The sequence below is a fragment of the Stegodyphus dumicola genome, chromosome 7, assembly GCF_044657685.1.
Source record: "Stegodyphus dumicola isolate Sdum_Otavi_A_Nest chromosome 7, ASM4465768v1".
Taxonomy (NCBI): domain Eukaryota; kingdom Metazoa; phylum Arthropoda; class Arachnida; order Araneae; family Eresidae; genus Stegodyphus; species Stegodyphus dumicola.
The window spans coordinates 84,667,318-84,690,021 of record NC_140774.1 but is presented as its reverse complement, the minus strand read 5'-3'; the positions used below and the strand labels follow the sequence as shown (position 1 = coordinate 84,690,021).

The following is a 22,704-nucleotide window of genomic DNA, read 5'->3' as shown; positions in this document are numbered from 1 at the left end:
ACAGAGACTGTTCGCACGTTTAGATGACTTTGCTTTGCTATAAAAAAATCACCTCCTTGGAAAAAAAAGAAATTTTTTTACTGCAGCTATATTTTGCAAAGTATAAATTATCGTCTGCTGCCAATTACAAATTTGAATAAGCATTTTTTAAAAAAATTGTAAGCAAATTGCTTTCCTTTGAGAAATACGTTGTAAAAGAAATATGTGATTTATGCCACTGAGAGGTGTTACCGGAGACTTATTTCACTAGTGAATATCACATTAGCTACATTCAGCAATCGAATATTTTTGTTGGTATATTTGGTTTTCATACAAAATGACACTTCTAAAGAAACTATGGACGAAAGGCTATGTTTGTGCTCTTTTCGAAGAAAATTATTCGTATTTAGTCATTAAAAATTGTTCTGAAAGACATGGTTTGTCAATAAGAGGAGGGAAAACTTCAGAGTTTGGCTTCAAAGAGAAAAATTGTTCAAAATACATATCCAAGGAAAAACCGGAATATTTCGAATGTTGCAAAGGTAAGAACTAGAATTTTAAAACAAAATCTGCGAAGTCAAAGGACAGTTGAATAATCATTAAAATGCTCAGTATCAACTTTAAACAAAGCTATTAATATTGATTTGAATCTTAATCCAAAGAAAAGGAGAAAGATCGTCCTTCTCCGCGACATATCTACGAAAGCAGAACGCGCTGCAGAATTCTCTATGAGAAACAATTATTCGAATAAAAATGGAAAACTGTTGTCACACTAGATAGATCTTGGGTATATTTATATGACTGCAATAAAAAGAGATCCATTTATTATCATAAAAAGAAGAAAAAAATCTTAGAACATGGTTCAAAGAATCTAAAGAAAGTTTTTCAAAGGAATTTATGATTGTTGTTGGTTTTTGATAGAACGGCAAATACGAATCAAAGAAAGTGCAAGAAATTGTTAAGGTCAGCTTCACGTATTATCAGAAACCAATTTTACACATATTATCAGGATACCCAATTTTCAAATATTTTGCGCTTTTGGACTTTTATAAAGCGAATTGTCTAAAAGGCGACCTACAATCTTCCTTGGACTTCGGAAAGTTTTTTAAGAGAAACGAGATATAATACCTCTTTTAATACTAAAATTGGCTTTATTGTCTCGTAAATTACGATGTAGAAAGATAGTGAAGAATAAGAGTTATCAAATTGAACATTTAAAACACAAAAATTTTAGGTAAAATATTTCTGTAAATACAATGAAAATTGTCTCAAAAATGCGCTAACAGCCTCTTCTGGTAACAGCGCTATAATACTTAAATTATTCTATAAATAAGAGTACTTACGTAAGTTACCAAGAATATATAGTTAAAGAATTCAGATTTTGATTAAATTGTATTTCAAAAAATTTACAGTTCCACATGAGCTAGGGTTTTACAATTTGAATTAAGTTCAGTATGAAATTATGTTTTAAATTTGAAATAAAGGGCATTCGGCTTCCATTCAAAATGCATATTTAATTTCAAGTTTTAAGATAATTTATGTACGGATTTACAAGTTTTAGACCAGGAGATATTTTATACAGACATGATATGCCTATCTACCGAGATTTCACACTTTAGTTGATAAACAATTTAGCAGTTGTGTACGAGCAGAGTATATTATATCATCGAGACATAGGACTTATCAAATCAACCCTTTTGAAATAATTATCTCATCTTGTGGGAAATAACAAATGGTGTACATAACGAAAATGTATAAGAATTAGGATACTCTCTTAATATTTTCACGGATTGCAACAAATTTGTTGTCATAATATTCGAAGCAATATGTTGTGGCTCGTTGTGTCCGCGCTATTCGTCGGTCTTGTTAACGGTCATGCAAGTCTAGATGAGCCTCCCGGACGGTCAACTATGTGGCGGTATGGTTTTGATACCCCCGTGAATGACGAAGATATGGAATTATTTTGTGGAGGGATAACAGTAAGATCTATCTTTGAATTTCTTTGTGATATTTGTAAAACATTAATTCTCATTTAAGTTGGGAATATGGATAATTAATTTGCTATCTGCAAATTAATTTAATATTTTAATATCATATCATATTATTACCGAATTTTTTCTCAAAACATTATTACAAATAATTAAATACATACCTAGCATGTGAGAATTTATCATCATTGATTCTTGTTTTATGTCTTTTGTTTACACAACGAATATTAAAATTCTCATAGTATTTCATATAGCTGTCCTAAAGACTGGTTATTCAGTCTTCGTTCTGAGTTTCATATTATATATATTGAACATGTTACTCTGCTAAATTATCTTCATTCTCATTTTCCTTAAAATATGCAAATTTTTTAATTATTTGCCTTCTTAATGTTTATGTTATTTTAAGGTGCATGTCACTACGAATCCGAATTTTTTTATATCTTAAATACTTTTATTATATAAATTAGGACAATATGCCATTGAAAAAATAATGAAATATTTTCATTTATTTTTGCACCTACGTACAGGTACTACTTGATTTAAAGAAAAGTTATTTTCTGAAAACGTTACGTAAGCTGAATTTTAATATGCAAAGGACCGTCAACAGATTATAGAGAAATAAAGTCATAAAGTATCTTTAAGATCTTAATTTTCATTAAATAATAAACATGGAGCTAACTTTCAGCATAAGTGAATAGGCAAAGTTCCAGGGTTGAAATTCCCAACAAAAACCATGAAGTCTTTACATGTCTATCTAAAGTCATCTGCAAATTTATGAAACATCTTCCAATATGAGCTCTGAATTTGAAAGAAAAAAAAAAAAGAATTGGTCAATGAAAATATCCCCGTGAATCAGTTTTAACTTTAGACTACAGGATTTGTTTATTTAAATTTTAACTTACTACTTATTTTAACTTACTGTTTTACTAAACTTATTTTAATTTACTTGTTTATTCAAATTATAAATTCGCACTGCAGGACAAAATATAAACATAAAACAGTCTTCTTCTCAAAGAGATTTTTATCAGTCTGTTTATTACTTTTATAATTAAATTCTAGATTTACATTAAGACTTACCAGTTCTATATTTAGTTTGAAACTGAATTTCAAATCGTTTTTTATATGTGAAGTTTTTAGTTCTCTGAAATTCCATTTTTGAATTACTGCGTATTCATTAGGATATATCAGTAACACATGTATAGCTATCATCTTCGAAATTATTCGCTATTGAATTGCGATACAAATTTCCATGTTTTTCTAAGCAATGGTATGAAGACTGATATATATTCTGTACCTTCTGGTAAACACGGTAAGGGAATAATGATAATAAAATTTTAAATGATAAGTCATATAATGGAAGAGAGTCATATTCAAAGCTTTGATTAAATAATTCGTATTTGATTCGAATCTAATAACTGATTTCTCGTGTCATATCAGTGTCAAATCTTACGTTAATATTTCAAGATAATATTCATTGCATTTATTTTTATATAATTTTTATATCTGTATATGCAACTAATTTTATCAAAATGCGTCAATAATCTTTCAATTTCGTGATTATTATTTTTTTCTGAACTACTGAAATTAAAAATGACTCTGATAAATTTAAGCAAACTCAGTTTTCGTATTTAGTTCTCATTTTCTACGATGTTCAATACGATACCACAAGAAATGATACTACGTTCATCAAAATAACTCATAGTTTAAGGACCAGCAGCACATCAAAATAATTCTTAGTTTAAGGACCAGCAGCACATCAAAATAATTCTCAGTTTAAGAATCAAGACTATATATCATGAGAAATGAGGAACCCTTTCCTATATATATTAAACTCAATATATATTAAACAATAAAATATTAAACTCAGATGCTATGAGCAAAGTGCATCTATAAAAACAAAATCTTGTTTTAGTTCCTTTTCAATTACAAATTTGAATAAGCATTTTTTAAAAAAATTGTAAGCAAATTGCTTTCCTTTGAGAAATACGTTGTAAAAGAAATATGTGATTTATGCCACTGAGAGGTGTTACCGGAGACTTATTTCACTAGTGAATATCACATTAGCTACATTCAGCAATCGAATATTTAATAATTATTCGCTTATGAATTTTCAGAGACTCTGGAAGATCAATAAAGGAAAGTGTGGTATTTGCGGAGATGCATGGGATCTTCCAGAACCTCGACCCAACGAGGATGGAGGTAAATATGGAAACGGAATAGTTGTGAGGACCTACAAAGAAGGCCAAGAGTTTACCGCCAGAATCAATATCATTGCTAACCACAGAGGTTACTTCGAATTCAAGCTTTGTCCAGTTCGGCCTGGTGTGAAAGTTGATCAAGACTGTTTGGACAAGCACCCTGTTCCACTCGCCGACGGTTCTGGTAATCGTTATATACTGCGTAACGCGAAAGGATTTCTTGATATTCAACTTAAGTTGCCCAAAGGATTGAAATGTGAGAGATGTGTATTACAGTGGCACTGGAAAGCAGGTAAAAAAAAACTGTTTGCTCAAAGTTTGAAAATTACGACCAAGTATGTCTGTTGTTATAATAAGCCGCTAAGTAACTGTACTAATCTTTATTCATTAGGTGACGTTTTTTAAATTATTAACTAAGATAAATTAAACGAGGAAAACTTTTTTTGGGGGGAAAGAAGGGCGTAGAAAGTCAAAGAGCGCTTTAGATAGCGCTGAGATATTATAATACAGCTCATGGAAACAGGGGAAAAAAAATTGCAGATACTTATTTATTTGTATCCAGACAGGTACAGCAAAGATAATTGGTTAAGATACGCTAGGTGGAAAGAAACGAAATAAAACATAAAAGTGGGCTTTTCATCTTTAGAAGCGGTAAAATACTTTAAGATAAAGATTTTTCAAGAATAGTTGCCATTCGATCGTTCTGTTTCTTAGTTCTCGTTATCCATACTGAGTTTCATGATTAAAGCGAAATGCTTTCGTTTATACAAATTTCCAAATCAGTGCAGCTGATAAAAAATATAGTTGCGTGCGTACGGGTTCGTTACGAAATGAATGCACAAATCCGATGAAAAATGAACAAAAATTTATTATTATCACAACAAATATGATTAAATTTTCTCAAATTATCATGTAGTATTACAATATCTCACAGTAGTTGTCTTTTAAGTACTCATATGTCCAATAGAACGTAATTCAAAACAGCTAAAGAAAGCTAATCCGCGAATTCGCTACAATCAACAAAAGCAGTTTTCTAAACAACAACAAACTAAGCAGCAACTACGAACTGAGATGTTTTCCTCCTTTTATAAGATTTTAAAAATCACGCGCTAGAATTTTCCAGTACTTTCTCGAAATCAAAAAGAGATATTTATTTATTTAATGCACGCGCTCTTGTATTTTCAATTTTTCGGCTTAGCTTTCTTTTAATATTCGTCACGCGCTGCACTGCGCGAGAAATAAAACCATTTAATTTATAATTGAACTAACATTAGCTTTTTAAATACCAAATTCGTAACACTGCCCCCTTCCCAAGGACTGCACGTCCCGGGCAGTAGAATCCCTGGACAGGAAGCTAAACTTACAACTGTGGCATAAATGCAATAATAAGCATTACATTACAATAATAAACAACATGAACAATAAATGCAATAAATTAAACAAATCAAATGCTATCAAATACAAATCAAATCAAATACACATTTAAAAACAAAAAGGACCATGGTCTTATACTATTTACAATTATTTACATTACGTACTATGGCCATAGTAATGAGCTAACCTGTCGTAATGAACGACTTTAGGTTTAGAGTTCGAAGACTTACGAATCCGAACCACGACGTTATTCAGCCTGTTTAGGACCGTGTACGGACCATCCCAAGGTAACTGTAATTCAGGCCTGACTCCTTTTCGTCGAATCAGGTTCCACAACCACACCTTGTATCCTTTGTTGAATCTATGTCCAGTAGCTCTCGCGTTGTATCTGGTCTTCACTTTCTCCGTCGCCAAGTTCACTCGCTTTCGTGCGGAACGGTGCATCACTTCAAAACGGGCCTGGATATCTTGGATGTATTCCTCAGGCGATGAAGGCGCATCCGTATGGCGATCAAACAGACGGTCACAAGGCAGACGAAGGTCTCGACCGGAGAGCATCTGTGATGGTGAATACAAGGTAATCTGGTGTTTCTCTTCGAACCTAGTAGGATTTCGGCAGCTTTTTGAATAGGGTCTTTCACATGAGACGTCGGCGTTTCCAGACGATGATTCCTTTTGGAGATGGATCGTCATGTCTTCAGATGCTGAGAACAGTTTATTGTTTTTGAAGTCTAAGGAAAAATTGTATTTCCTTAAGAAGTCCAATCCGAGTATGCATGTATCTGTGATATCCGCCACATAAGCCGTGTGATGGTAGGCGGCACTTCCAAACGTGATGCTTACGTTTAACTTCCCAGTTATGTCGATCTTATCACCAGACGCAGTCTGAAGGGTAACACAGGATGGCGTCCAAATAAGTTTATCTTTAAACTGTTCAGCTAAATCTTTCCTAATGATGGTAACATTAGCTCCTGTGTCAATGATCATATTGCAAGGAACTCCACCGATATTCCCATTAATGGACAGTCGTTACTGTTGCCACTCACTGTATAAATTTTAAGCGCTTTAAAACAAGATTTTTCATTATCTGGCAACCTCCGTTCCTCGATATGGTCACTAATTTATTTACTGCGCCGTTGCTGGGAAAGGGACTTATTTTCCGTACCTCGGGGTGTTCTGCACTTTCTTCGTATGTGGCCTTCAACTCCGCATTTCCAGCACTTTAGAACTGGTTTCTTTTCACTTCTGTTCCGTCTCAAGCCACTGACGTGTCTGGTAAAATCATCTGCTTTATATTCCGTACCCTGAGGTGTTCTGCAATTCCGTCTTAGGCGACCTTCACTACCACATCTCCAACACCTTAGAGCCACTTTCTCCTCGCTCCTACTCCGTATCAAAGCGTCGACATGTCTGGCTAAATCATCTAAACGAGCCATCAGTTGATCCACTGGCTCATGGACTCGCACAGCTCTAACTGGGTAGCGATCTCTATGAGTTGCTTCCTGGGCTGCCTCGACTTATACGGCGTACAACAGAGCGCTTTTTATGTCCTTCACATCTGCCATTCGCAGAGCTTTCTGTATTTCAGGGTCCCGGATACCATCAATGAAATATTGCAGCGACAGGATTTCTCTTGTTTCTGTCGGGCACTCCGAAAAGGCGTGATGTGACAGCCTTTCAACATCTGTGGCGAGTTCCTGGAGTGATTCTGTGGGCTTCTGTTGAGGAGATTTTAATTGAAGCCTGCTGTAGTCTTTTAAACATTTCTCCCCAAAGCGCAGCTCCAGTGCGCCGGATAGAGCTTCGAAGTCAAGTCTTTGGTTTTCGGGAAGCGTCTGCAGGATATCCGCTGCGTCTGCTCTCAGAGAAGCGGCGAGATGACAGGCCTTAGTTTGGGAATCCCATCCATTCGCATCCACCATTATAGAAAATTGTGTTTTATATACTTGCCAGGAGGTCTTCCCATCATAAGTAGATAGCTTCAGAGAGGGACGAGGAGGCATAGGTAAAAATTTAAAACCATCAAATTTTTACCTATGCCTGAATTACGCTATATTAGCTTTGAATCACACTATTGTTCCCTGCCGTCGCTACGAATTTCTTTAAATCATCAACTTCTTTGGTGACCGCAGAAACTCTATCACTAATTTGTTGTTCCACGGCAGAAACTCTCTCTTCTATTTCTTCTTTTACCGAAGAAACCTTTTCTTCAATGTTTCCAACTTTATTTTCAACTGCGTCAATTCTGCCTTCCATATTGAATTTCGTTTCTATTATGAAGGCAATTTCTCTTTTCATTTCGTCTTGACCTGCTTCAATCTTTTTTTGTACAGCTTCTATATCTTCTTTTAAAGTTACTTGACCAGCTTCCAACTTTTCGTGAACTGCATCCATTTCCTTTTTAACGGATTCTTCCATCTTTTTCTGACCAGATTTCATCTCATCTTTCATTTCTTGCTGGCCCAATTTCATTTCTTCCTTAACGGATATTTGAGCAGCATCCATTTTCTCTTTAATTTCTTCTTTAAAAGATGTTTGGCCAGCTTCCATCTTTTCTTGGAACGCAGCAAAAGGAGTAATGAGCTTTCTCAATTGCTCTTCCATCCCTCTTGTTATTGGCATTCAAATCCCACTTCTGACACCAAAAATTGTTGCCTGCGTACGGGTTCGTTACGAAATGAATGCACAAATCCGATGAAAAATGAACACAAATTTATTATTATTACAACAAATATGATTAAATTTTCTCAAATTATCATGCAGTATTACAATATCTCACAGTAGTTATCTTTTAACTACTCAAATGTCCAATAGAACGTAATTCAAAACAGCTAAAGAAAGCTAATCCGCGAATTCGCTACAATCAACAAGAGCAGTTTTCTAAACAACAACAAAGTAAGCAGCAACTACGAACTAAATCGAAATCGAGTGAATGGTTAGGCGGCATTTAGTAGCCTCTGCTACTTTAACCGTCTCTGTTGAAGATATGCCCTAAGGCGTTGAGAAGAATTAAAAATTAAGGTGATTTACATCGCACCGACAAAGGTGAAGCAGAAACATGTGCTAATGCACGTGAGTTGGTCAAGTAGACTTTGGAGAAGGAGAGTTCAAGCATCTGACCGCCGTACAAGCTGTGATGTATCTTCATTAGTTGAAGAAAGATGATACGTCGAGGCCAGTCACGTGGGTGGTCACTCACCCAAGTACTGACCCCGAGCTCTGTTGCTGTAAACAGGGGAACCTGTGTGTTGAAAAAGTGAAAAGAAATCGTAAACATAGTGAAATTCCCTCAAATGCTTCTAAGCTGGTGATTACTCTTCACTTTCAGCAAATCTCATCAGTGTCATGGCTGCTTTGAACCCGGCAGTAAACTTCTCAGCCGTGGTTTTTGCAGCGCGGATCTTCTCAACGTGCTCAACCATACTGTTCAGACATTATTTGATTTTAGGATCTTGGATCCAGTTTATGATATCCTTGTACTCTGTGGGTGGGTTTTCCAATTTTTTCTTTACTCTATCACTGTAGAGAGGTTTCATCTGGGTTTTACTGCTGTCTTCCTCTGTTTCGATGAATTTCGGAAAATCTGCCGGCGTAGGGATCTTAGCTGCTGGCTTCGCCTGCTGCTTCTTTGCTTCATATCGCTTCTTGTACACGGGGCAACCCCTGTATGAACTTACATGCGGTAGTGAGCAGAAGATGCACTTAGGTTTTTCTTCTGGCTTTAGAGGGCATTCTTTACTTCTATGGTGCTGTCCACACTTGCAGCATCGCTCAGGATTTGAGCAAAGATGTTGCGAATGTCCATATTCTTGACATCTATAGCATTGAATTACGCGTTTTTTCGAGGCAAACTTCTCGATCTTGACATTAACACTTAACATATTGTTGAGTCCATGAATTGCACGTCCTTCCTTCCTTTTCTTCAGCTCCAACAGGAAAATCGGAAGTTTCTCGATAGCGTCTCCTCTTCGTCTGGAAAACTGCTTGACTTTACTTATCGGGAATTTCCTTCTCTCCAGATCTGCCTGGATTATTTCTTCCTTCATCGTCGATGGGAGGCCCTTAAGAACAACCTTAATAGGTTTTTCGCTGAGTAACTGGAAAGTATGAAATGATATATTTCTTTTCTGCAAAACCAGAGTTGCTTTTCTGTAATCATCTACTGACTTTAAATTAACATATAGTAGTTTCATTTTCATATCGGCTTCGAATTCTTCACTGCAGGTATTGATAAGGATTTCATGAATTTTAGGCCAATTCACTTCGCTTTGCTGGAAAACTATTGGGGGTGAAGTTTCCTCTTTTTCGGCTCCTCCTTCTTCTTCCATACCTTCTACTTCACTTTGTTGGTATGCATATAGTGATGGACTGTCGCCAATAGCGCGATAAACTGTATAAACTGGAGATCCTGAAAAAGAGTTGTGTAACTCTCTTATTCTGTACACTTACTTTTCTCACTCCTTCAGGATAGGACAGTGATATGATACTCTCTATAATATAAATACCTTTTTCAATATGTATTTGGAATGCTAAAGAATTTTTTATCTATTTTTCATGTATTAATAAAGAATGTGTTTTGTGATCTTACAATTTCCGTCTACACCTATTTTGGATTACAAGTTAATTAGGTATGATCTCGCTTGACACTGCGCTGGATACAAGGTAAGAAGAATCATTTTGCTCTCTATTTTTTATTAATTTGTTGTGAAATTTCGAGGCTATAAAATGTTTTAAAACAAAAGATTATGAGTACTGATGAAAAGATCATAGCTAATTAAATAATAATAAAGAAAAAAGAACTGTAAAAGCTAGACTGTAGTTTCATATTAAAACCGAAAATAAATTTTTCGACGATACAAAAATGTTGAATTCAAGTCAAATGCAAATTGCAAAACTGAATTCCAGCAATTACTGAACATGGAAGTTCAAAATGCAAATGCTACTAATAAAGGAGGATTTTAACGATGTAATCGAAGATGTACCTCCAAGCCCCATTACAGAACAATGGAGTAAACGGGATCGGCAATGTCGCGCGATGATAAATTTATTTATCGAAGACAGCCAAATAATTCACATTAAACATGAAACTTCTGCTAAAGCCACCTGGGAAAAGCTCAGGCAGGTACATGAAAGGTCTAATCTTTCAAGTAAACTATTTCTTTTCCGAAAGCTTTACAGTTTGAAGCTTGAAGAAGACGGAAATATGCAAACACATATAAATACATTACTGGAGTTAGTCGACAAACTCAAATCAATAGGTGAGAACATAAAAGACGAATACGTTTCGGCACTTTTGCTTTGTTCAATGCCTAGTTCTTACGATACCGTCATTACGGCTCTTGAAGCCAGGGCAGAATCGGAACTGAATCCAGAATTCTTAAAAGGGAAATTAATTGACGAATTTAACAAGAGAGTAGAAAATAATTCATCAGATTCAAAGGCATTTAAAGACTCATTTCAAAACAAGACAAAGAGAGAAAAGTTTTGCTCATATTGTCATAAAAATAACCATTTTAGATCAGAGTGTTATCATCTAAAATCAAAACAAAGAAATGAACCGCGCCAAAACTCAAAGAAAACATACGAGGATTCTAAAACATGCCAAGCAAAGAATGTCGGTAACCTCGCGATGAATCAACAACAAACAAAAATTAAAACACCGGAAATCGGATCCAGATGTGACAGCGTCGCTCTGTCTATTAACTACATCGTACATCAATCATCGGAGAGTTTTATTTTTGACAGCGGAGCAAGTAATCACCTGGTAAATAATAAGAAATATTTCACGGAATGTAAACCGTCAGATATTATAACTTCGAATGGGCAATGTATTAAATCAACGGTGATAGGAACTGTCCGTTTTAAAACATTTAATGCTCAACAAAAAATAACTGAAGTTCTATTATCGGAAGTTTTATACGCTTCTGAATTAGAAACGAATTTAATCTCAGTTAAGAAAAATAACAGAAAAAGTACTTTCGGTTCTGTTTGAAGGAAATAAATGTATGATCACGAAAGGAGATCAGATTATTCTAGAATGTCATGCAACTAATAATCTTTACCAAATTAAACCAATAGACAGGAATAATGAACCATCAGTTCATGTAGCATTTCAGTGCAAAAATGAGAACTGTGTTCAACTTTGGCATACACGCCTTGGTCACAGAAACGATGACGCAATCAAGCAACTTGTAAACAAAGAATTCGCTGAAGGAATTAAACTAGATAATTGTAAACATGATACCAAATGCATTCAGTGCATAAAATGTAAACTAACTAATTTTCCGTATCCCAAAGAATCGAATTTCAGAGCATCTAAACCGCTAGAACTCGTTCACACCGATGTTTTAGGACCAGTACAAACACCGTCTGTCAGTGGATACCTATACTTCGTAACTTTTATTGATGATTACAGCAGGTTCACAATGGTTTACCTAATGAAAAAGAAAAATGAAGTAATTTCTAAAATAAAACAATTTATTGCTCTTACAAACAATAAATTCGGGAAAAAGGTAAAAACGCTAAGAAGTGATAACGGTGGTGAGTACACAAGTAAGGAACTTGAAGAATATCTTATAAAACATGGTATAAATCACCAGCTTACTGTATCGTATTGTCCAGCACAAAATGGAGTAAGTGAACGCAAAAATAGGTCTTTGATGGATATGACAAGATGTCTTTTAGCTGACTCAGGTCAACCTCACAGATACTGGGCCGAAGCAGTGCTGACTGCAAATTATTTACAGAATCGTATGCGTACAAAACCAAATGCAAAAACTCCATCCGAATTATGGAATAACAAGAAACCCAACCTCTCTCATCTGAGGACTTTCGGGTGCAAGGCATTTGTTTACATCCATAAATCTAAAAGAGGTAAATTGGATGATACTGCTATAGAAGGAATACTCGTCGGCTACGACAGCAGAAGTAAAGGCTACAGAATCTTAATTCCTGGAGACAAAATTATAATAAGTCGATCTGTGCAATTTATTGAAGACACTGAAACTAACGAGCCTGTAAGCATCTCTTCAAGCCAGGATGAAGAAAATTCTAAGGAAGAAAGCTCAGAACGGGAAGAAATAAAAATAGAAGAACCCGAAGAGGAAGAAATATCAGAACAGGAAGAACCTTTGGAACTCAGAAGATCAAACAGACTCACAAAAGGTAAACCTCCTGATCGCTACGGATTCCATGCCAAATATCCAATCTCCTCCGAACCCAAAACTTGGAAGGAAATTCAAAGTTTGGAAGAAAATGAAAAAAGAAAATGGCTAACAGCTGTTCGAGAAGAAATTAATTCACTAGAAGAAAACAACACTTGGGAATTAGTTGATTTACCAAAAGGAAGAAAACCAATAGGATGCAAATGGTCTTTCAAGACAAAGCTCAATGCAGAAGGAAAAATTGGAAGATACAAAGCCAGATTAGTTGCAAAAGGATTCAGCCAGAAGTTTGGATCTGACTATGATAAAACCCTTGCTCCTGTAGTAAGATACACAACGCTACGAGCCTTCCTATGTGCAGCTTCGTATAAGAACATGTCTGTCAGACATATCGTCAAAACAGCTTTCCTTGATGGAGAACTAGAAGAAGAAATTTACATGACTCAACCCGAAGGATACTCAAAAGCTGGAAATAAAAATAAAGTTTGCAAGCTGAAGAAATCTATATATGGTTTAAAACAAGCCGCTAGAGCTTGGAATCTGAAAATAGGAAAAATACTTCTAAACATGTCATTTAAACAAATTAAAGCAGACCCATGCTAGTTTTACAAAAACATAAATGGAAAATTCACGTATATAATATTATATGTAGATGATATACTTGTAGGAAGTGAAAGAGAAGAAGATGTAATGGAAACAATCCAACAATTGAACGCTAAATTCGAAATCAAAAACCTAGGAGAAGTTACCTACTACCTCGGCATAAACATTGAAAGATTTAAAGATGGAACTTTTGCCATAAACCTAAAGAATAAAATCGAAGAAATAGTTCAAAAGTTTAAACTTCAGAACAAAAAACCAACATATACGCCAATGGAAAGAAACTACTGCAAACTAGAAGCTGAAGATGATCTTCTAGAGGATAATACAGAATATAGACACGCAGTAGGGGCATTATTATATATTGCAACAATCAGCAGACCAGATATAGCATGTGCAGTCAATCTACTGAGTAGAAGAAACGAAAAACCTCGGATGACAGATTGGAATGCTGTCAAGAAAGTCATTCGATACTTGCATACAACTAAAGACTTTAAGTTGGTCTTTAACAGAATACAAGAACCTATACTAACTGCATATTCGGATGCAGATTGGGCAAATGACAGAACAACAAGAAAATCCATTAGCGGATACATATTCAAACTAGGAAATAACTGCATTTCATGGAGCAGCAAAAGGCAAAACTGCATTACACTATCTTCAACTGAAGCAGAATATATTGCAGCAGCTAATACAGCACAAGAAGCACAGTGGCTGTTAAATTTGCTTAAAGATCTAGGACTAAAACAAAATCTGCCGATTACTCTCTATGAAGATAACAAATCATGCATCAAATTGTCACAAACGGAGAAAAATAGCTTCAGAACAAAACATATATACGTGAAATACCACTACTGCGTGAAATTCAACAAAACGGGATCCGGTGCCTAGACTACTGCAGAAGCTCCGACATGATTGCGGATCTACTCACCAAACCACTAGGCAAACCTGTGTTCGAGAAACTTCGAGAATCGCTGCAAATGGCGATCCTGCCCATCAAGTAGGGGTGTTGGTATGCATATCATGATGGGCTGTCGCCAATAGCGCGATAAACTGTATGAACTAGAAACCCTGCAAAAGGCCCACCAGCGGCCGAGCGGTAATGTCGCTGAACGCTGGTAGTTCGGTCCGAGGTTCGAATCCCGCGAACGGGCTGGCTGCATAGGCGTTTTCGTAGTTTTCCCCATGTGTAACGTGTATACGAGCCAGTTTCCCTTAGAAAGTCCTCCACGAAAGGCATCCCTCCCCTTAGGCAGATAGCCCTAGTGTGCTTTGCCATAATTAAATACACCAATACACCTTGCAAAAGAGTTAATTGTGTAACACACTTATTCTTTACACTTAACTTTTTCTCTCTCCTCTTCAGGATAGGACAGTGATATGATACTCTCTATAATATAAATCCCTTTTTTCAATATGTATTTGGAATACTAAAGAATTTTTTATCTATTTTTCATGTATTAATAAAGAATGTGTTTTGTGATCTTACAATTTCCGTCTACACCTATTTTGGATTACAAGTTAATTAGGTATGATCTCGCTTGATACTGCGCTGGATACAAGGTAAGAAGAATCATTTTGCTCTCTATTTTTTATTAATTTGTTGTGAAATTTCGAGGCTATAAAATGTTTTACAACACAGTTTCTCAAATCGATTTTCCGTCGTAACTTCCATTGGAGCTTCGTTTTCTGATACTTTCGCGGTTTTCTTAGGAGAAGTCCATTCTTGTTCCCTACTGTCTGTTCCTCTTTCAGTTATCTGCCCTGGATAAAATTTTTTCGTGAATGTCTCTACATCCATCTCACCCTTAGTTCTTTTATGAAAGTAATTGCAAATTACGTCAAATCCAAATTTCGCAATTTGGTCCCGGATTTCTTCTTCAGAACATGACTTGAATTTTGGAATTTCCTCATCATTTCCCATTGATAAATCTTCTGGTGTCTGTTCATCAGTAGCTTCTCCATTCGGTGTTTGAATGTCTCTTTTTTCCTTACCAGGTTTAACATCTTTCTTCTTACTTGGTTGTTCGCTTTCCGTATCTGACATAGTTTTCGCCTTTTTCGCTTTACTTTTCTTTTCTTTGGCCATAAGGAGGAAATCCTCTTTCTTCAATGGATAGGTCTTGTTGGTTTTGGACGAACGCTCGCTTCGGTAGTCCTCTTCATCAGAACTATCGAGTAGTGTCGTATAAAAGGACATTTTTGTTTTTCGGTTTCGCAAATCAATGACTTATTTATAGACACAAAAATTTTAACAATTCTTACATCGTAAGAACAATATTTTTAACGAAACTACGAACTCTTCCAAGTTCTAAGTACCGCTGGATGCGCCGCTGATTAACTTGCAGGATTTGCAAGTTTTGTTCCGGCTGTCTGAGTTAGTTGCTATAGAGCGCTGAAAGTAGGAGAATACATGAGTGAGACCTAAGTCAGGATTGCAGATGTTGAGAGGGCGTGACTACCTTGTCACGTGAGGTGTGAAGAAGTCGTTAATACGTTGCGAGATTTCAGGTTAGAAATGCTGAAGAAAACCTTAAATGTACAAATTTGCAGAAATAATTACATAAAAGGGAAATTTTTCTAGTAATCATCAGAGTAACAACATATGGAATAAACCAAATTTCATCACATAATACAGTCTAGCAGTCCTGTTGTTGAAATTCTGAGTCCATGATAACGTGATGGAGGTGGTGTAAACAGAATCATGGTTTCATTATAACAGTCGAAGATGCTTCAGGAAAGAAATAATTTTAGTAAGAGTTATAAAATAACAAAATAAATGCAGAAAAAATGTTAACACAAAATACATATATTACAAATTCAAAATGTCTATTCCAGAGTATACTTAGAATAAGTCACATATCACGTGAGCGGAATCAGGCATTCTGATTCGCTTAGCGTAAACTTGTCCAAAACTGATGAAAAGAGTAAAATAATTAAATAATGGGTTGCAATAGCGAAAAATCACTATTTTTCTCATGTTCTTCAATATGATAAATATAAGGAATACCAGAAATTTCAGTCCTAAAAAATGCAGAAAGTCCTACAACAAGGCTGAACATAGACCTCAAGTTCTTAGGTCACGTGGGAGGTCACTCTCCCAGGCGCTGACTTTTAAAAGTGCTTCTTGAGTATTGAAGAAAAGCAGTATTCTGGAGTAAAGTAAAGGAAAATAAGAGTAAAATCACTATGTACAGATCAAAATTTCCACTAACTTGGTATTAGGTGAGGCAATTTTCGTTTCCACTGAGTATGTAAGCTGCGAAAGGTCGAAGAAATCGATCATCGGTGAGAACTTCATAATGAAACATGCTGAAATGATTCATAAAGTTACATTCCTGCGCATTTTTGAAGAATTTATCGTTAAGTTTCCGCAGATGTACCGCGATGGTATCAATTTTGAGGTCCTCATGGAGGGTCTTGTTGCGGACATAATAGTGTGCGTTCGTGATAATACGCAGGAGTTTATTTTGAACGATTTGGAGTTTATTCACATCTGAGTCTTTGGCTGCCGCCCAGGCAGAAGATGCATAAGTCAAAATAGGTCTAATTGTGGAGAGATAAACAAGTATTTTCTTCCCCAAATCCATTCTAGAGTATTTACCGAGTATAGGAAGCAAACACTTGATAATTTGTAGTGCAGTGGTTCGAACATTGTTGATATGGTCAGTCCAAGTAAGGCGATCATTAAGAGTGACTCCGAGATATTTGGCACTTTTCACTATAGGAACTCTTTCATTAAAGAGGAGAAGGTGATTCTTCAGTTGCTTATTTCTTTTCCTTCTGCGAATGATCAATAATTGAGATTTTTGAGCATTAATCTTCACTTTCCAATTCGCGCACCATGACTCTATACTTGGAATGAAGGCTTGTAGTTTCTTAATAGCGAAGTTAATGTTCGCAAACTTAACTGCCAGGGCAGTATCATCTGCGTAACATGCAAAGATAGAGTCGTTACTGTTGGGTTTAGGGAAGTCTGCAGCATAAAATAAATAGAGTACAGAGCCTAAATAAGACCCTTGAGGTAGTCCACTTTGCATATTACGTTCTGAGCAGTAAGCTCCTTTCACGTACACTTTAAAAGTCCTGTCCGAGATGAATGAGAGGATGATCAGAAGAATTTCTCTTTCAAAATTAAGGTTGATTAGTTTTGCAATAAGTCCCTCATGCCAGACGCGGTCGAAAGCTTTCGCTACGTCCAGCATGAGGATAACAACATTCAATTTGTTATGTAAAGCAGCTCCAGAATACTCCGTAATACGAAGAAGTTGTTTTGCGCTCGAGAGCTTCTCTCTAAAGCCAAACTGCTCCGGCGGAAGAAGTTGAAGATAATTTTTCATTCGGCTGAGAATAATTCTTTCAAATATTTTACTTAATACAGGCAGTAAACTAAAAAACTACGAACTGAGATGTTTTCCTCCTTTTATAAGATTTTAAAAATTACACGCTAGAATTTTCTGGTACTTTCTCGAAATGCAAAAGAGATATTTATTTATTTAATGCACGCGCTCTTGTATTTTCAATTTTCCGGCTTAGCTTTCTTTTAATATTCGTCACACGCTGCACTGCGCGAGAAATAAAACCATTTAATTTATAATTGAACTAACATTAGCTTTTTAAATACCAAATTCGTAACAATATAAAATAAACGCTGGTAAGTATGAAATACAACTCATAATAAACATATGATATCACTTTTAGCATCCGCAAAAAAATCAGTTTTTGAGCAGTTTTTTTCTATTGTTAAAGTAGTTATAATTCTGTAGTACATTGCCGATTAACAATTTTTCGTCTTATGGCTCAGCTGATATATCAGGTTCACACAGGCACTGGTTACAGGTAATTTTGCAACAATTGATTTCTTCATTGAAACTTATATGACAAAAGAAACAGGACTCCTGACGCTAGCTTGCAATATATCTGCATATTTATTTTCTCACTTCAGTTTTAGATCACAAGATTGGCAGTTACTACCAACTTATTTCTATGAATCAAAGACACTAAACTAACTGACATCACTGCTCAAGGTGTTGAGAAAACAATCCAACATGCCAATAATATGAATATTAGATTTTTATAAGTTTATTATTACTCGGAATCTCGTCCACATTTCCTTTATAATCAAAAAAGTAGAGCGCTGAGCATCATCTGGGATTATTTTCGCACTGTATATATCGTCTGTTCCTAAATAACGCAGTGACAAATACAACTATCACAAAAATATTTAATTAATTTAAGATTGTATTCAGAAACGTCATCGCAAAGCGCTAGCGCTCAAAATTAAAACATATCAGTTGTTTCCCATTCAAGCATAATTCGCTTCTGTCAACAAAATTAATATATCGGATGACTTGTAATTAAAACTCCCTTATTTTCAATCACGCATCTACGTAGATAACCACTGATTGGCTAATTACACTTGTAGAGGCATTATGTATTTTTTTTTTTTAAAGCAGGAAAGATGAAAAATGAGCAACGCCTTCTCCGGGAATCGAAACACGGACCTGCCGAATACGCACTGAGCGTGATGACCACTACAGCACGAAGGCATGCTAAGAAAGCCGGAGAAATACCTTATATACACCTCTTTTTTAAAGCGCAAATGGGAATTAGGGGATTCAATCGCGAAATCCTGGTGGTGGAGACTTGTCATCCACCACCTTTTAGTTCGGGTGCCACTGTAGAGACATTAGGTTATCTGGAAGCAGGACATGTGAAAAATGAGCAACGCCCTCGCCGGGAATCCGTTCTACGGACTACGGATCTCTCGGACACGCGTCGAGCTACGGACCTCTCGGACACGCGTCGAGCGTGCTGACCACTACACCACAAAGGCATGCTAAGAAGGCGGGAGAAATACCTTATACATTCACAGTATTAAGATTTTAACTAAATAAAAGTGTTGTTGAAATAAATCCATACATTCCATGTGTTTATTTTTTGTATATTTTGGTTTTATATATTTGTTTTTACTTACATTTTCACTTTCAGTTGTGGGTTATCGAAAGATCAAGAGTTCTAAATAAATTTCTACATTTTAAACATCCTGGAGACACCGAAAGGAGTGAGAACTCCTGAAGACAGAAAAACGATTTCGTCGAGGATAAAAAACAAACCAAAATTCAAATCTCTATGCTTATGCATTTCCAGGAGAAGTCTTTGTTCATTCTTCTTAAGCAAATATATAGTAGTGATTGGAAGAACGGAATAATAATTTGAAAAATTAAAGTTTTTATCTTTCAGGTAAATTAAAAATAAATGGGAATCTTGAATAAGATAAAAACGAGTCTCTTTTGAACAAGTATGCTCTTTATATGCAATAGTTAGAAATTTCTCATAATTATAACTCCATAAAATATTTTCGTAATATTCCTATGATACTTTTTAGATCAAAGTGCAGAGACAGGTATAGGTACAGGTACAGCTAAGAAGAGCAAAGGACACCAGAATTTCACTATTAGTCGTACAGGTACAGTCCCGACGCGCTAACTTGCAATTTCACTCTAATTTTGAGAGATTACCCTCGGATCGCCTGGGTTTTCCATTCTTCTTCCCCTACAACGTCTTGAGAGAACTTTCGGCTTACCGTGTATTTTGAGTGCCCCCTTGCCGCACAGACATTAGACGCTTATAAACATCTATGCCTTCTCACGGTTAGTTCAGAGACAAATTTACCTGTTTTTTGCCTATATATATATGGAAAGTATTACCTTTCCTTTTTCTTTATATAGTCTTTAGCATCCTTTTACTGTCCTTGTAGTTTGCTAAAGAATACATATTATGATAAGCTTGTTTTATAAGGTAGAATTTTGCAACAATCAACTAATTCGGTTTACTACCAGATTTAAATATTAAAACTTTTTATCATTTCCTTGAGATTTTAAAAATTGAAAATTGTCGTTAATTAACATCTTAGCGAAAACATAGTAGTTCAGTGACTGAAAAAATCACTTCATCTTCTTTCTGAATTGCATCAAAAAAAAAAATCTAAATTATAATCTCTGTTCTGAAACATACAAAAAAAAAAAAAAAAAAAAAAAAAAAAAAAAAAACGGCTGTTGAAAATTTACAAGTCATGTATCTATTATACAATATTAAGTGCTTGATATAGTAGCGTAAGTGACGTAGTTGTAAATTAAATATAAATATTCTTCTAACTTATGCAAGTATTTGTTTAATACTTGTATATATTTTGTTGTAGTTTTTTTTTTTTTTGTTTTGCTTATTTTTCTGTTTTTGTACATTTTAAAAATTTTTTTACGGTTCTACACAAAAACAAAGTTGCCTTCTTCAGTTTTCATCCTCTCCTGAAGAAAGAGTTTTAAAAATTGCACTGAATTGGACACTTTGTGGTCATGAGACCCACTTTCCACTTTACGCTTCTGTTCTCTGAAACACTGCTTCAAAAAATCTCATCGAAAAATTGAAAGTTAATGCAAAATAAAATACTCAGAAACTTTTTGAATGTTCTATGACTCGTCAGAAACAATTCCATATTTTGGGAACTTGCAAATTCCTTATATAATCAGTCATAAAGATCTTCACTATCATGAAAATTATTTATTTATTTACAACTTCTTGGCTTTTGGCACCTAAGCTGTTAGGCGTCTATGAAATTTTATAGAAATACTACTCCTTTTGACGTTATTCAACCATCTCCTAAGACTACTTCACCATTATTCAGTATGGTGACAGCTCTTGTATATATTGTAAATATTTTGTTGTACATCTGTTGCAGTGTTTTGTACTTTGCTTCTTTTGTTTGCATAGTGTCCACTATTTTGTCAGTTTCCCTTTTCCCAGATATTCTTTCCTGATTCATCATTCTGCACGAGACGATGGCTTTACACAAGGCCTCCTTTTTACATGAGTTACTTCTTTATATCTCATTCGGATTTTCTTTGAGGTTATGTGATGGATAATTTTAGTTGATAGTGAGCATGAAAACGCTCCAGTTTTCTTAACGCGTGTTTATTCATCAAGTTCTAATTTGCTTTTCCAAAATTTATTCATTTATTATTTATTTTGTATCTATTTTATAGCAATTTTAAGAATATTTCTTATGTTGTCAAAAGATGTATGTCTCTTCACTTGTTTCGGGAACATACTGTATCATGAATAAGAACAGGGAACTTACTAAAGCTCTGTTACAGATTGTGTGGAATAGATGACACAAGCAGGAAGGGTATACTAAACCCTTTATTCTCTATTACTTTACAGGTACTCCCATACTTCGGGATACAGAGACCAACCACTTGTGGTCTGAGCGTAAAAATATAAAAAACTACTAACTAAAAGCTAACTTTGAATTAGTATACAAATGCTAAGACTGGCCTTTATTTAAAAGGGTACGTATGTAGTACGCCGAGCTGCTGAAACTACAATACGTTTTCAAATATCAAGGGGGCTAAACCTATGGCCTTAAAGGCAAACAGCAACCGAGTGGCAAGCGGCTAGCTTTCTAAATCTCCTTCTCTCTCTAACTCTTGGCAAAAAGCCACAACTTAAATACTTGGTTAGCAAGACAATTTGCATAAGCAAGTTAAAGCATTTAATTCTGGCCGGAAGTAGAAAATAAGAAGTCATAGTACAGTTTTAAAATAAACGTTAGTAAAACTTAGGATCCTTACAATGTATTTTGAGTAATTTGAAATATTTTAGTAATAATTTTGTACTTCATTTAATTATCTATAATTTTTGTAATTCTCTGAAAATTAGTCAACTAAACTAAAAATTTATTCCACATTTTTTTTTATCATCTTAAACAATTGAGTTAGTGCTAATGATAATGTGTTTATTCGAGTTTGAACCATAACTAAACGATTTAACTATTTCTTGCTTTTCATTCGTTTCAGCCAACAACTGGGGAATATGTGAAGATGGAAAAGGCCGAATGGGATGTGGACCCCAGGAGTATTTCAGAGCTTGTGCAGACATAAGAATCGAGTAAATTATTGGCTTTTGGTGTGAGAACTTACAGTTTTGAATGACATTTCTGCATTTCTTACCGCCGGTGATATATTTGTACGGACTGTGAAACAATGATTTCTATTAAATTTTACTTATTGTAAGAAAAAAATGTTTATTAAATATTGAAAGCATGATATATTATCATTAATCTAAAGAATTTGCGTTTTTAGTGACGTCTGACTTGCCATTTATCTTTATCACATGACTTACCTGTTCGACGATGTTCACATGCATAAATAATCAGTATCACAAACAAAGAATATTTCCCAAAATGAAAGCTTTCAGAAATATGCCTGTAAATTTTCATTTAAAAAATGCGTATAATGTGTTTAGAATGAAAATTCTACTAAAAGACAAAAAATGTAAATGATGTTTGAAATAAGACGTTTACTTGAAGTAAAATGAAGATTTATTTTAATTACTACCAGAAAA

At 35.1% G+C, this 22,704-nt stretch overlaps 1 protein-coding gene across 1 annotated transcript; it reads left to right on the top strand.

Moving 5' to 3' along the window:
- The first annotated feature begins 1,756 nt into the window (after positions 1–1,756).
- LOC118186931 (uncharacterized) lies at positions 1,757–22,406 on the top strand. The gene is made up of 3 exons (XM_085820549.1): positions 1,757–1,958; positions 4,082–4,457; positions 22,158–22,406. The coding sequence occupies exons 1-3, from the start codon at positions 1,806–1,808 to the stop codon at positions 22,250–22,252; spliced, it is 624 nt and encodes a 207-aa protein (XP_085676675.1). The 5' UTR covers positions 1,757–1,805; the 3' UTR covers positions 22,253–22,406.
- The last annotated feature ends 298 nt before the right edge of the window (positions 22,407–22,704 follow it).